This window comes from Salmo salar, chromosome 26 (assembly GCF_965601325.2).
Source record: "Salmo salar chromosome 26, fSalSal1, whole genome shotgun sequence".
Classification (NCBI taxonomy): Eukaryota; Metazoa; Chordata; class Actinopteri; order Salmoniformes; family Salmonidae; genus Salmo; species Salmo salar.
In genome coordinates this window covers 29,199,734-29,212,849 of record NC_138316.1, presented here as the reverse complement: position 1 = coordinate 29,212,849, position 13,116 = coordinate 29,199,734, and the positions used below count along the sequence as shown (strand labels likewise).

Sequence of the window (13,116 nt, the reverse complement as noted above, 5' to 3'; positions counted from 1 at the left end):
TCCAGCTGCTGTGTTTATTAGCCAGTGTGTTGTGGAAGGGTCTCGGCTATTGTTGGGTTTTTTATTGCATCTTATACATAGTTGTTGGGATGCTTTGGTGCAGGGGAGAGGATAGGATGTGTAGTCAAAGCCAACAACCTTCTATCAAACAAGCCAATATACTTGTGACGGCTTGACAGGTACACATGACTTGCTGTGTATCATTTTGCTGCTGGCTCCTTGAGCTTGAGGTTTTTTAAAAGGCATAGATGTTGAGAGACTCCATCTCAATATTTCCATCACAAGCCTTATTGATTGGAGAGTAGATTGCATAGACTCTGGGTTTACTTGTGGTGTTTGATACACATGTCCATGTATACACACACACACACACACACACACACACACACACACACACACACACACACACACACACACACACACACACACACACGTTGGATGGAGCCTGATAGGGGAGAGAAGAGAAGGGATTGGCTTGTCACATCTGGCCACTGTGCATTCGAGATAAGGACTTATTTACAGATTTATGATGACTATCAAGCTATCTTCTTAGATGTCTGCTGTGACTGCAGACAATATCTGCGTCCCAAAGGCACCCTATTCCCTACATAGTGCACTTTGGGCCCTGGTTAAAAGTATACACTATATAAAGAATAGGGTGCCATTTGGGATGCAGCCAATATTCCAATTAAAATGCAAATGAGAGGACAGAAGGACATAAATTAACAGACTTGTTGCAGATTCACACATTACAATCACAGCCACTGTAGCTGGAAATGATGTATTTCCTTTTTCACGGACTAGTATTATCCAGGGGTGTTTTGATAGCATGGTTAACATAGATGTGTTAACATTAGGCCTAAGCTAGGGTATGTTCGCCTACTCTATAATCACTAACTCCTCTTCGGAGGACAAAAGTAACTTTGTTTGTACAGCTTTTTTGTTACAAACAGCATATATGTTACACACATTTTACATACATGGTACTTTTTTAACACAGTAGTTACATAGCAAATATATCGTTTTTTCATATAGATTACATTAATCACTCACTCTTTTAGGTAAATAGTTGTGAGCTGTAAAGAGCCGTAGATGTATTTATAGTCACCAGTCCAGTTTATTAGATTATACCACTATAGTCTGTTTAGCAATCTGGGTTATGTGATATTATTGTAACACTAGTGTAAGCTATTTCACCACAAACCCATTTACAAAAAGGCCAGCTATCACTAAAGCCAGCAAACACAAGATACATTTTGAAAGGCAAACGATCTTTGAATAGGGCAGGGACATTATGAAGAAAACTCAACATTTGACACAAATGGCAGGATGTGTCATTGCTCTAAGTGATATTGCATCATTGTGATATTGTGTAGAAGTGTTGAAATGTTGTTACATAGATAGTCATGGCTAAAGAGCTCAGTGTGATGCTCTCAATGAGCAGAGAGTCATTCTGAGAGCACTCACTTCCTGTAGCTCACTACTGGAGGTGACAATGAGACTTGCACATCAAGTGGAACAGTTTCAAACTGAAGATATGTAAATCAACATTACATCGCTATCCCATTGCTCAAGTTTATTTCACCATTTATTCAAAGAGCGAATTGAATGGTTGGCATGTTTTATTTAACCATTTATTCAAAGAGAGAATTTAATGATTTGCATCATCAGAAAAATATGTCTATAAATTGTATTCTATTGCATCTCTGGTGGAGTATTTCTATGTAAATATTGAATACAATTCTGCCTTGTACTGTTTTATGATAAGTAGTAGACATGGCATATGAGAAAGATGGGAGACATGGATTGTAAATTCAATATGTTTCTGTTCTGAGAAGGTGTTTGAATATTGTTTTGAAGACAGGGTTGGTAAGGTTCTCTCAATAAAGCAAGGTGTGTGGGTATATGATGTGTTGATGTTGGGAGATATGGAGTTTGTGCTGCTGCTGAATACCAGATGGATGTTACTCAGGGAGAACACACGAACACACACATACACACACCACACAAACACACACACCTCCCAAACAAATCACATTTTTGTTGTGTTCGGTTATTTTTCACTATTCCCTGTCAGCTCTGCTGCACTGCTGATCATTCTCCCCTCTGAGAGAATGGCAGGCCATGTAATTTCATCCTCAGTGCAATCAATGCAAACACCTACCTCTCCCTCTCTTTACACAAAGAGCTTTTGAAAACCATAATGTTTTATCTGGAAAATATATTAGAAAATATGAAGATGGTATGATATACCCACAACGGTATAAAGAGGAAGAAAAATGCCCATGACATGCCAATCATATCCCTTCAGCCAGTTGATTTATAGAGTTGATTATATATAAATATTTTTTCACTCTTTGGCAGTTAAAGTATGATCTATGAAACCTGCCAGCAGATAGCATTTAATCTCTAAACATACTGGAGGAGGTATCGTTTTGTGCCCCCATCTGCCAGCCAGGGGAAATGTATAACCTTCAAAATGTCAGACTTCACAGAAATGTATAGCATTTTTATTTGTTGCATGGGCATTAAATCCAAAATGTCTTCGGGGTAGTCATTGTGCATACAAATGTTTTTGTCCTGGCATTTGAGGTTATGTAGCTTAACCATCTCAAGGGTGCTAACTCAGTCCATTATACACCAGGGTATGAGCATTCAAAGCTGTGCCACAGATTTCCATACAATAGAGTGTTGTGAACCGTATCAATTGAGCTGTGAAGCCATCTATTAATGGCAGATCGAACTGGCACTCAGGTTTCAAGATAATTCATCATAGTTGATAATGGGAGACGTTAAAGACCCAGGGCCATGTGTTATGTTATGTGATGCATTGTGGCCATGTGACAGTCTGGAAGAATGTGATCAGATTCTTTTACTGCTATGCTCTGGTCCAATATATGTTTGTGCTGTATAGCCAAGTCCTACTTGGTTGTGATGACAAACAAATGGCTATATAGCACAAACAGATCTGGGACCAGGCTACAGATACAGTACAGTCTCTTAAAAGATGCTGTCATATTTACTGACTTTTCCCTCTCTTTCTCCTCTGATTCAGAACATGCAGGGCCACCTCCGCCAGTACCCCCCTAACCCCGCCATGGTCATGAGATCCATCATCAGCATGAACAACCCCAATGGTATGATGTCCCGGAACCAGCTGACCACCATCAACCAGTCCCAGCTCAGTGCCCAGCTGGGCCTGAACATGACAGGACCCAAAATCCCCCATACTTCGCCCTCACCACCAGCCAGCAAGTCGGCCACGCCCTCACCCTCCAGCTCTATCAACGAGGACGACCAAGACCAGGACAATAGGGTGAGTGAGGAAAACTCTATGAAAGGGCCTTAAATAAAAACACATTTTAAAGAAGGCTGCACTAAGACTGTGCTCACTTTAGTGTGAAATAGACCTGATTGAATAGCACAGTGATTGCTTGATATTCATATACATTTGTTGAGGGTGGTTGTGTTAGTAAAGTGTCACATGCACATTTGGGCTCCTGAGTGGCGCAGCATCTCAGTGCAAGCGGCGTCACAGCAGTCCCTGGTTTGAATCCAGGCTGCATCACATCAGGCCGTGATTGAGAGTCCCATAGGGCGGCGCACAATTGGCCCAGCGTCGTCCAGGTTTGGCCGGGGTAGGCCGTCTTTGTAAATAAGAATTTGTTCTTAACTGACTTGCCTAGTTTAACAAAATAAAATTCCTTTGGCACTACAACAAGTTACCGTTGAATTACATTCATCTGTCTAAACCAGATCACTCTTCTTGTAACAGGTAATGGCAGGAGAGAAGCGCCCAGCACCAGATGCTGGGAAGAAGCCCAAGACCCCCAAGAAGAAGAAGAAGAAGGACCCCAACGAGCCCCAGAAGCCAGTTTCAGCCTACGCCCTGTTCTTCAGAGATACACAGGCCGCCATTAAGGGTCAAAACCCCAACGCCACCTTTGGAGAGGTTTCCAAGATAGTGGCCTCCATGTGGGATGGCTTGGGAGAGGAACAGAAGCAGGTAATCCATCACTATTTGTCAGAGCAGTCCTACACTATGACGTTTACACCACTGGGTCTGCATTCACAAAGGCTGTGTTTACACAGGCAGCCCAATTCAGATTTTTTTTCTCATTAATTGGTCTTTTGACCAATCTGAAAAAGATCTGATGTGATTGGTCAAAAGACCAATTAGTGGAAGAAAAAACAAATCTGAATTGGGATGCCTGTGTAAACGCAGCCATAGCACCTCAGACTAGGAGAGCTGATATAGAATCAGTTTAGCCTTTTAGATCATACTGAATACGATTATATATGAACAGGCCAGGGGAGACTTACCAGATCCTGAATGAGCACTTCTACTCTGAGATGCTTTGTGAATACGGGCCCTTGAATTTTATATCTGATTGGGAAGCAAATGCATGATGATCAGTAATTAGCAGTAATTGCTCTAAAGGGATGCATGAAGTCAGATTGTATAATTTCTCCCGCCCGCTCTTTTCCCAATCAATATGTGGAGAGCTACAGAAATAAATAGATGAATATAGACATCAAAAATAGAAGGCTTTTTAGTCTGTTATATTGTGCTGCCTATGCCTGCATTTAGATGTTGTATCTCTTTACAGAGTGATCCTTTGTTTGTCACCTGTCATTCACTCCTGTCGGTCTTGTCATAACAGGGCTATAAAAGCAAAACAGAGGCTGCTAAAAAGGAATATTTAAAAGCCCTCGCTGCCTACCGCGCCAGCCTGGTTTCAAAGGTGAGACACTGCTTTCACTTTTCACCCAACAGAAGTGTGAACTGCTGGAAAGAAGCCCAAGACCCCTACTTTTATTTCTGACTTTCTGACTGTTATATTTTTGATTTGACTTGATTATTATTGATATTTGTACTGCAGTGTTGAGAAGCGCTTGCAAGGAAGCATTTCACTGTACCGTTTATACATGCAGTATTCTGTGCATGTGACAAATAAACATTGATTTGATTTTAATTTAATTGTGACAAGTAGTAAACTTACAGTTGATGTCGGAAGTTTACATACACTTAGGTTGGAGTCATTAAAACTCATTTTTCAACCACTCCACAAATTTCTTGTTAACAAACTATAGTTTTGGCAAGTCGGTTAGGACATCTACTTTGTGCATGACACAAGTCATTGTTCCAACAATTGTTTACAGACAGATTATTTCACTTATAATTCACTGTATCACAATTCCAGTGGGTCAGAAGTTTACATACACTAAGTTGGCTGTGCCTTTAAACAGCTTGGAAAATTCCAGAAAATTATGTCATGACTTTAGAAACTTCTGATAGGCTAATTGACATCATTTGAGTCAATTGGATGTGTACCTGTGGATGTATTTCAAGGCATACCTTCAAACTCAGTGCCTCTTTGCTTGACATCAGGGGAAAATCAAAAGAAATCAGCCAAGACCTCAGAAAAACGCCTGTAGACCTCCACAAGTCTGGTTCATCCTTGGGAGCAATTTCCAAATGCCTGAAGGTACCACGTTCATCTGTACAAACAATAGTACGCAAGCATGAACACCATGGGACCACGCAGCCGTCATACCGCTCAGGAAGGACACGTTCTGTCTCCTAGAGATGAACGTCCTTTGTGCGAAAAGTGCAAATCAATCCCAGAACAACAGCAAAGGACCTCGTGAAGATGCTGGAGGAAACAGGTACAAAAGTATCTATATCCACAGTAAAACAAGTCCTATATCGACATAACTTGAACGGCCACTCGGCAAAGAAGAAGCTACTGCTCCAAAACCGCCATAAAAAAAAGCCAGACTACGGTTTTCAACTGCACATGGGGACAAAGTTCGTACTTTTTGGAGAAATGTCCTCTGGTCTGATGAAACAAAAATAGAACTGTTTGGCCATAATGACCATCGCTATGTCTGGTGCACTTCACAAAATAGATGGCATCATGAGGAATGAAAATTATCTCAAAACATTAGTCAGGAAGTTGAAGCTTGGTTGCAAATGGGTCTTCCAAATGGACAATGACCCCAAGCATACTTCCAAAGTAGTGGCAAAAAAGCCCTGACCTCAATCCTATAGAACATGTGTGGGCAGAACTGAAAAAGCATGTGCGAGCAAGGAGGACTACAAACCTGACTCAGTTAAACCAGCTCTGTCAGGAGGAATGGGCCAAAATTCACCTAACTTATTGTGGGAAGCTTGTGAAAGGCTACCTGAAACGTTTGACTCAAGTTAAACAACTTAAAGGCAATGCTACCAAATACTAATTGAGTGTATATAAACTTCTGACCCACTGGGAATGTGATGTAAGAAATAAAAGCTGAAATAAATCATTCTCTTTACTATTATTCTGACATTTGACATTCTTAAAATAAAGTGGTGATCCTAACTGACCTAAGACAGGGAATTTTACTAGGATTAAATGTCAGGAATTGTGGAAAACTGAGTTTAAATGTATTTGGCTAAGGTGTATGTAAACTTCCGACTTCAACTGTAGATTTTCAAATGTTCCTACATGAGCTGCATCAACTTCCTGAATCTTTTCAAGATTACAATCTTAGAAAAGTAAGAGGCTTTATAGCTTTAAGTTGTTACCTCAGGCTATTGTCGAAATAAACATATTTGTTTAGTGAGTAAGTCTAGTGTCCATTCCTAGTCTGTATCTAACATCCTGTTGTTTCGCTTCCAGGCTGCCCAGGAATCAGCAGAGGCTCAGACCATCCGTTCAGTCCAGCAGACGCTGGCCTCCACCAGCCTGTCCCCAGGTCTGATGCTGCCTTCGCCACTCTCCCAGCACCCGTCCATGTCCTCCATGTCCTCCATGGCCCAGGCTCTCCAGAACGGCATGCCACGGGCCATCGCCCCCAAGCCGCTGCAGATGAGGCTGGGGGGCAACCAGATCGTGACCTCGGTGACGGTGCAGCACCAGAACATGCCCAACGGTGTGCCATCCCAGCTGCTGAACCAGATGGGTGGAGGTGGTGGAGGAGGGGCCATGGTGGCCGGAGCCCAGCCCACGGCCGTGTCCCAGATGAGCCCGCCCATGCAGGGTGGCGTGGGGGGGCACATGCAGCAGCTGCAGCAGCAGCAGACACAGCAGCAGCAGATGCAGCAACACCTGCAGCACCACCAGATGCAGCAGCAGCAGATGCACCACCAGCAGATCCAGCAGCAGATGCAGCATCAGCATTTCCAGCACCACCTCCAGCAGCAGCTGCAGCAACACAACATGCAGCAACAGCAGCAGCAACAACAACAACAGCAGCAGCAGCAGCAGCAGAGGCATGACATGCAGCAACAGCAACTGCAACTCCACCAGATGCAGATGCAGCAGCTCCACCAGCAGCAGATGCAGCAGCATCTCCAACAACAGCAGCAACAGCAACAGCACCAGTCCCAGTGTTCCCCACCACAGCACTCACCCAGCACGCCTCAATCAGTGGGGGGCTCCGCCTCAATGGGCAGTCCCCAACCCGCCCCCCAGCAGCCACACCCCTCCCAGATCCAGGCCCACGCCCAGGTTCTGTCCCAGGTCTCCATCTACTGAGCCAAATGAATGGAAGATATCTATCTTATCTCAAAGAAGAGGAATAGAAATAAAAGCATAATTTCCACATTGCTTTTCTAAGTTACACTTAAGAAGTGTGTAAGAATTAGAATGTTTTACAAAGAACTTGTCCATTGTTATAGACGGATATGAATACCTACGTAGATATGTAAAGGGGCAGATACCTTAGCTGGATTTTGTCTATAAAATAGGCTGCGCTATGAGGAAAAGTCGGTAGGCAAATGCCCATTGATTGTTTATTGTTTGTTTGTTTGTCTTTCTCTGCTCAATAGTCAATTCAAAACTGACTTTGGGCACATTTGTGAAAAGACTGGTATACCTGACTCACACAGGGGAAGGAATGCCCTGTTTTTATTTAACGATAGAGCTTTATTTATGAGGTCAAAGTTGTCAGTTCAGCTCAACTACTGGACACATTGAATGGATTTCAACAGGCATTTTTTGCAGCTCTAACCTCTCCCAGAGAAGAACACCTGAACTGAATGACTTACAGGTACAATACTGGAGACCAGTAATCCACACATTAAACTTGTTTCCACACTGTCCATTATATTATGAGACTTTCTACCTTTTTCCCATTTTTCTCTTGCTCTACATTCCTGCAGATGTAACTGTTTAACAAATTGCCTAAGGGAAATTCTCCATTAAACCATCATGCATTTCAGGCCAATGTGATATCTGAGCGCATTCATCCTATGGCATGAAGGCAAGAGACAATATCTTAAGGAAAAAGGGAACTGAAAAATGTCTTGGGGATGGAGGATTGTGGGGGTTGCTGGATGGAGGGATGGAGGAATGAACAGACTGAGAGACATAAACTGCCATAAGATAATTTATGTCATCATATGTCATCAAACTGTAAATGTAACCTACTGTAAGTGTTTTGTAGAGTTGGGGACCTCCTCTTTCCACTAAAATACCCATTTGCTCAAAACGTGTGTTTAAAACTGACACTCCAAAAAAATCCTCCTTTTATGTATTTGTTTTTACCTCAGATGTTTAATAATTAAATTATGTTTTTTTTTGGTGTGATAAAGGGGATATTTTATGGTAAATGAAAAATTCCACGATCAAGGTTGATGGTTTCATGATTGATTGATGTATTTTTACACTACGTACTCCTTGATACTACAAAACGTATCAAAAGTAAGAAGAAGTAGCAGAGACACTTTGTTGCACTGTCAGAGCTAATTGAAAAGGCAATGGGGGTATTTTCTTGCCAGATGAAGTGATATATCCATGATGAAAAGTTGTACATTTTTCATATCACCTGTTGTAAAGTTTTAATATGTGAGGCTGTAATTAAAACATTGGTAAAAATGACCTGTATGATTACTATATCACGTAGTGCATTTCTGCTCTTTTATACTTTTTTATGAGTTATAATAGCATCAATTCATTTGTTTGTATTTTGCTTACAGATAAAAATCCAACTGATTTTTGAAAACTGTCCATAGAATAAATACATTTCAGTATGAATATTCTACTTGTTTTTGAGCTCTTAATAGGACATTTAATGTAACATTTGAGCTTAAATGAAAACAACCAGAGACATTCCATCTATTATATGATACTAGCCATACTTTTGTATGACGTCTCCTTATTGTTAGCTATTGAAAAGTTTAAAGAGAAAAACAATATTTATGTATATAATTATTTCAAGATAATAATAAAAAAAGAGATTTGTATGCTTTGTATGGAGTAACTAAGACGTATAATATAATAATAATAACGATGCAGGGATATAAAACCTACTTTTCATGTTGCCATTATTATAGTGTGTATATGTTTCTCTGTGATTTCAACATGGAGTACCAACCATTGTAACTGTGTCAAACAAACAGTGTTGAGACTGGGAAGAGTCAGCATGTAACTGGTGCTTGTCTCAATAACAGTCCTCATTCTCACTGACAAATGTTTTGGATTCTGACTCTTTCTTCACCAGGAACTAACCGTTTCGTACCACCACATATTAACTACTTCATTTCTAAGATAGCCTATCCTCAGGGGGCTCTGAGCTTACATCAACATGGTGAGTGAGTGGGGGAGGGAAGGCTGGTAAACAGTAATTATCATATATCCACAATGAGCAGCAAAGCCATTAGACTATGTAGGGGGGAGGGACATTTATGTTAAACCAATTGTAAAATATATCTGGACCTGTAAAAGAATTGTGAAATAAAAGTCATGCATATTTTATATCGCTGATTTATATAATTTTCAAATTGTGGCTTTGTATTCAATTAGTTAGTTTGAAAAGGCATTTATAATTTCGGTTTTGAGGGCTGGCTGCTTTTGCTTAGTCTGTAGTGATTGGCTCTTCATCTCTGTGTGGAGCAACGAAGTCCATTTCTCCGTCCGGCGTGATTAATTGCAGCATCTGTCCTGTCAGAAGGCAGTAGTGAAGAGGTCCGCAGAAACTGCAAATAAGCTCTGGCAATAGTCTAAAAGCGCTTATGATGAAATGAAAATTAAAAACAGCAAGTGCCGTCCATGACCTGAATCTTAATAGGAGGGACGTGGGGGGGAAGGAATGAGAGAAAATGTAGAGTGGGGTGTCCATGGCGACCAAACACATGCTTAAAAACACAGTAATGAGGCGGAGGGAAATGGCTAATATTATTCTGAACAGATTCACGACGGAGCTTTCATTAATAATGCATGGAGCTCCTTGTTATTCCATAACCCCACAGCACGGTCACTGTGTGGACAAATATCTCACAGCCAGGGATGGGAGTTTTGGGACTGTTCAATAAAAAGGTTACAGATTTATTTTCAAAACATTGTTAGTAGCCTACATCCTCAACATACATTTTAAATGATTAGTTGAGTAAGTCTTCTTTGGGAGACTGACTGGATTAGATTTAAGATCTAGCTGAATATATTTCATTTGCTTTCAGTGGACTTCCATTGAGGTTTTCTGCAGGCATTTCCACTACATCATAACCAGTGTATTTATCTACATTTGCAGAAGTAGGCAAGTGCAAAATTTATAATAAATGATTCCTCCTCACAATTTGGCCGTTTTGATAACAAACATAACATAATAATAAGTAATATGTTAGGCTATATCAGGGATGGGCAACATTTGAAGGCCCTCTGATAGATTTCCACCAAAAAAAACCTCAGTCGGGGTCTCAACTTACTGTTACAAGTTAGAATCGTAAAATACAGAAGGTGCCATTTCAAAATGTGGCTGTGCATCACCAGTTTTTCTCTTGTTATGTCAGTCACTGATGGTCACTCAATTAGCCCATGTCAGCTAATTTGTTTTCGATTGGTAAGTTATTCTAGCGGCCAGCTATCTAAACTTAATAAATTATGGTTAAATTACCGACCGGAGGCCCCCATTGATTTTGTTAGTCAGTCTTACTCAGATATCATATCAAAAACTGCAACCATTTCTCTCCACCCTATGGCAAAATGTGTAGAATCTTTGTAAATTAGCTGTAAAACATCACATTTCCCCCCCCCCAACCCATTGCAAAATAAGTAGAATTGCATGAAATGTTGCAAATTCACTCCGCCCTATGGCAAAATGTGTAGAATTGCAGCAAACTTGCTTTAAAACTACAAAATTGTCTCTACGCCCGATGTCAAAATGTGCAGAAATTAACTAAAAAAAATGTCTCTGTTCTCTCAAGGGGAGGGGCTGCTAAAATGTTTTGCTCGCAACTGCTGCCCCTCATGATGCGTTCAGATTTTTTGTGGCCCCTACCACCATCAAAGTTGTCCAACTCTGGGCTATATACTTCATGCATAACCTGAGCTAGTTGCCTTCATCCTTATTCGGGTCTTATGCCTCATATGCTTGGCGTTGTGTTAGAGGAAGCCTGAGGAGCCAGACAAGGAACCTGTATGATCCCTATATTTTAATGATTTATTTGGGTCCTGTGTTTTCCTGTTCAATGCACAGATACAATGTAGCCATAACAATAGCCCTGCTGCTACTGACTCCTAGTCCCCCAAACACCCAGACCCACATAGGCTTGGACCATACCCCACACCCAAGCTACAGCCAATATCTGTGTCTGGACTTGGACTCCAACTCCGGTATGCAGAGTTACTGACCTGACACTTTGCCCATCAAAACTATGTCTAATTTAAAAAGCACGCAGCCTTTGGGTGTGTCTGAAATTGCACCCTATTCCCTTTATACAGATGCAGGATCTTAATTTGATCACCCTTTTGCAGGAGAACTTTCCTGCAATAGAGGAAATGTAAAACGTGTAGTGTATTTGAGGTTTAAAAAGGCTTCTGAAGTTTGTAAATTCACCTTGATTTCAGATTTGATTTTCCCTTACAAAAAATGCATTAACCTCTGATAAAATGTCAGTTAATTATAATCCACATAATAATTCACAACGCTGTAGGATTAGTTTCCTGCTGTAGCAAACTGTCTCAAATTAAGATCATACATCTGTAGTGCACTACTTTTGACCAGAGCCCTATGCGAACCCTGGTCAAAAATTATTTTCCTGCTGTAGCAAACTGGCTCAAATTAAGATCCTACATCTGTAGTACAATACTTTTGACTAGAGCCCTATGCGAACCCTGGTCAAAAATAGTACACTATATAGTATTAAATAGAACGTTGCGGCCCCGCCCGCATGTAGAGAAAACAACCCATGGTTACCTAATTGGGTCACAGCAAACACGTGACCTATTTCAAACACAATTTTATTTGTGTCTGCTTGTTTTAGTCAATTACAAAACTACATTTAAGAAAAATACATGTCTAAAGATTACTTTTCAACATTGCCTGCTCCCAAGCGTTCTCACTACCTAGAAAAACGTAATATTGTAGGGCCTCCCTCATGCCCCATTTTGTGATGGCGCTAACCGTAGCCACGCAAGTCAAAAACAACAACACAAACAAACGGACTATAAAGCTACAAGTAGTGAGTGGAGTTACAAACGGACTATACTAAACGAGATAAATGTCTTACCTGTGATTAAATGTTTTCCCTACTGTGTTTCCTGACACCGGGTCCCCACAATTTCCCAGTCTTCCACATTGAAAACCTGAAGACACAGCACTCTTCTCGCAGGGTCTATTTCCCTACGTGGGATTTTTTTACCTGGTTACATTGACCAGCACAGCAGCTTTTAGGCATTTGTTGTTATTTCTGTATAACAAAAAATCTACGCCAAAGTTGGCTCTTTTACAATGGGTCAATGGGAAAGAATGTTTGTTTTCCCCAATTTGTGGGCGAGGTCGAGGGGAATATCGACTCGGGGTATAGAGAATTGGCTGCCATTTCAGATTCTGCCTTTAACTCCTAACACCTGGTCCTGGAGAGATGACAGTTGACCCTCCAAGTCCAATGGCAAAGCTTTGTTTAAGGGAACCGTTAAGCTCACACTGGTGATCTTTGTTTAGAGAACTATTGACCCCATGGTTCAATGATGAACTTTGTTTAGGGGGGCTCGCTGACTCTTCAGGTTTTGGGAAGATGAATTCTTGACTCCCCTGACCAATGGTAATCTTTGTTTAGGGAACTTTTGATCCAGCAGACCATGGATGGACATAGTTGAGATGATAAGCAACCTCTCAGGATGATAAGACTAA

General features: G+C 41.1%; 1 protein-coding gene across 1 annotated transcript in view; it reads left to right on the top strand.

Annotated features, from left to right (window-relative positions):
* LOC106587588 (TOX high mobility group box family member 3) overlaps positions 1-9,023 on the top strand; it is a 72,470-nt gene extending 63,447 nt beyond the window's left edge. The window contains exons 4-7 of the mRNA XM_014176114.3: positions 3,056-3,316; positions 3,776-4,006; positions 4,665-4,745; positions 6,666-9,023. Of these exons, the coding sequence (XP_014031589.1) occupies positions 3,056-3,316; positions 3,776-4,006; positions 4,665-4,745; positions 6,666-7,523 (1,431 nt within the window). The 3' untranslated portion in view covers positions 7,524-9,023. The remainder of the gene's footprint in view (positions 1-3,055; positions 3,317-3,775; positions 4,007-4,664; positions 4,746-6,665) is intronic.
* Positions 9,024-13,116: the final 4,093 nt, after the last annotated feature.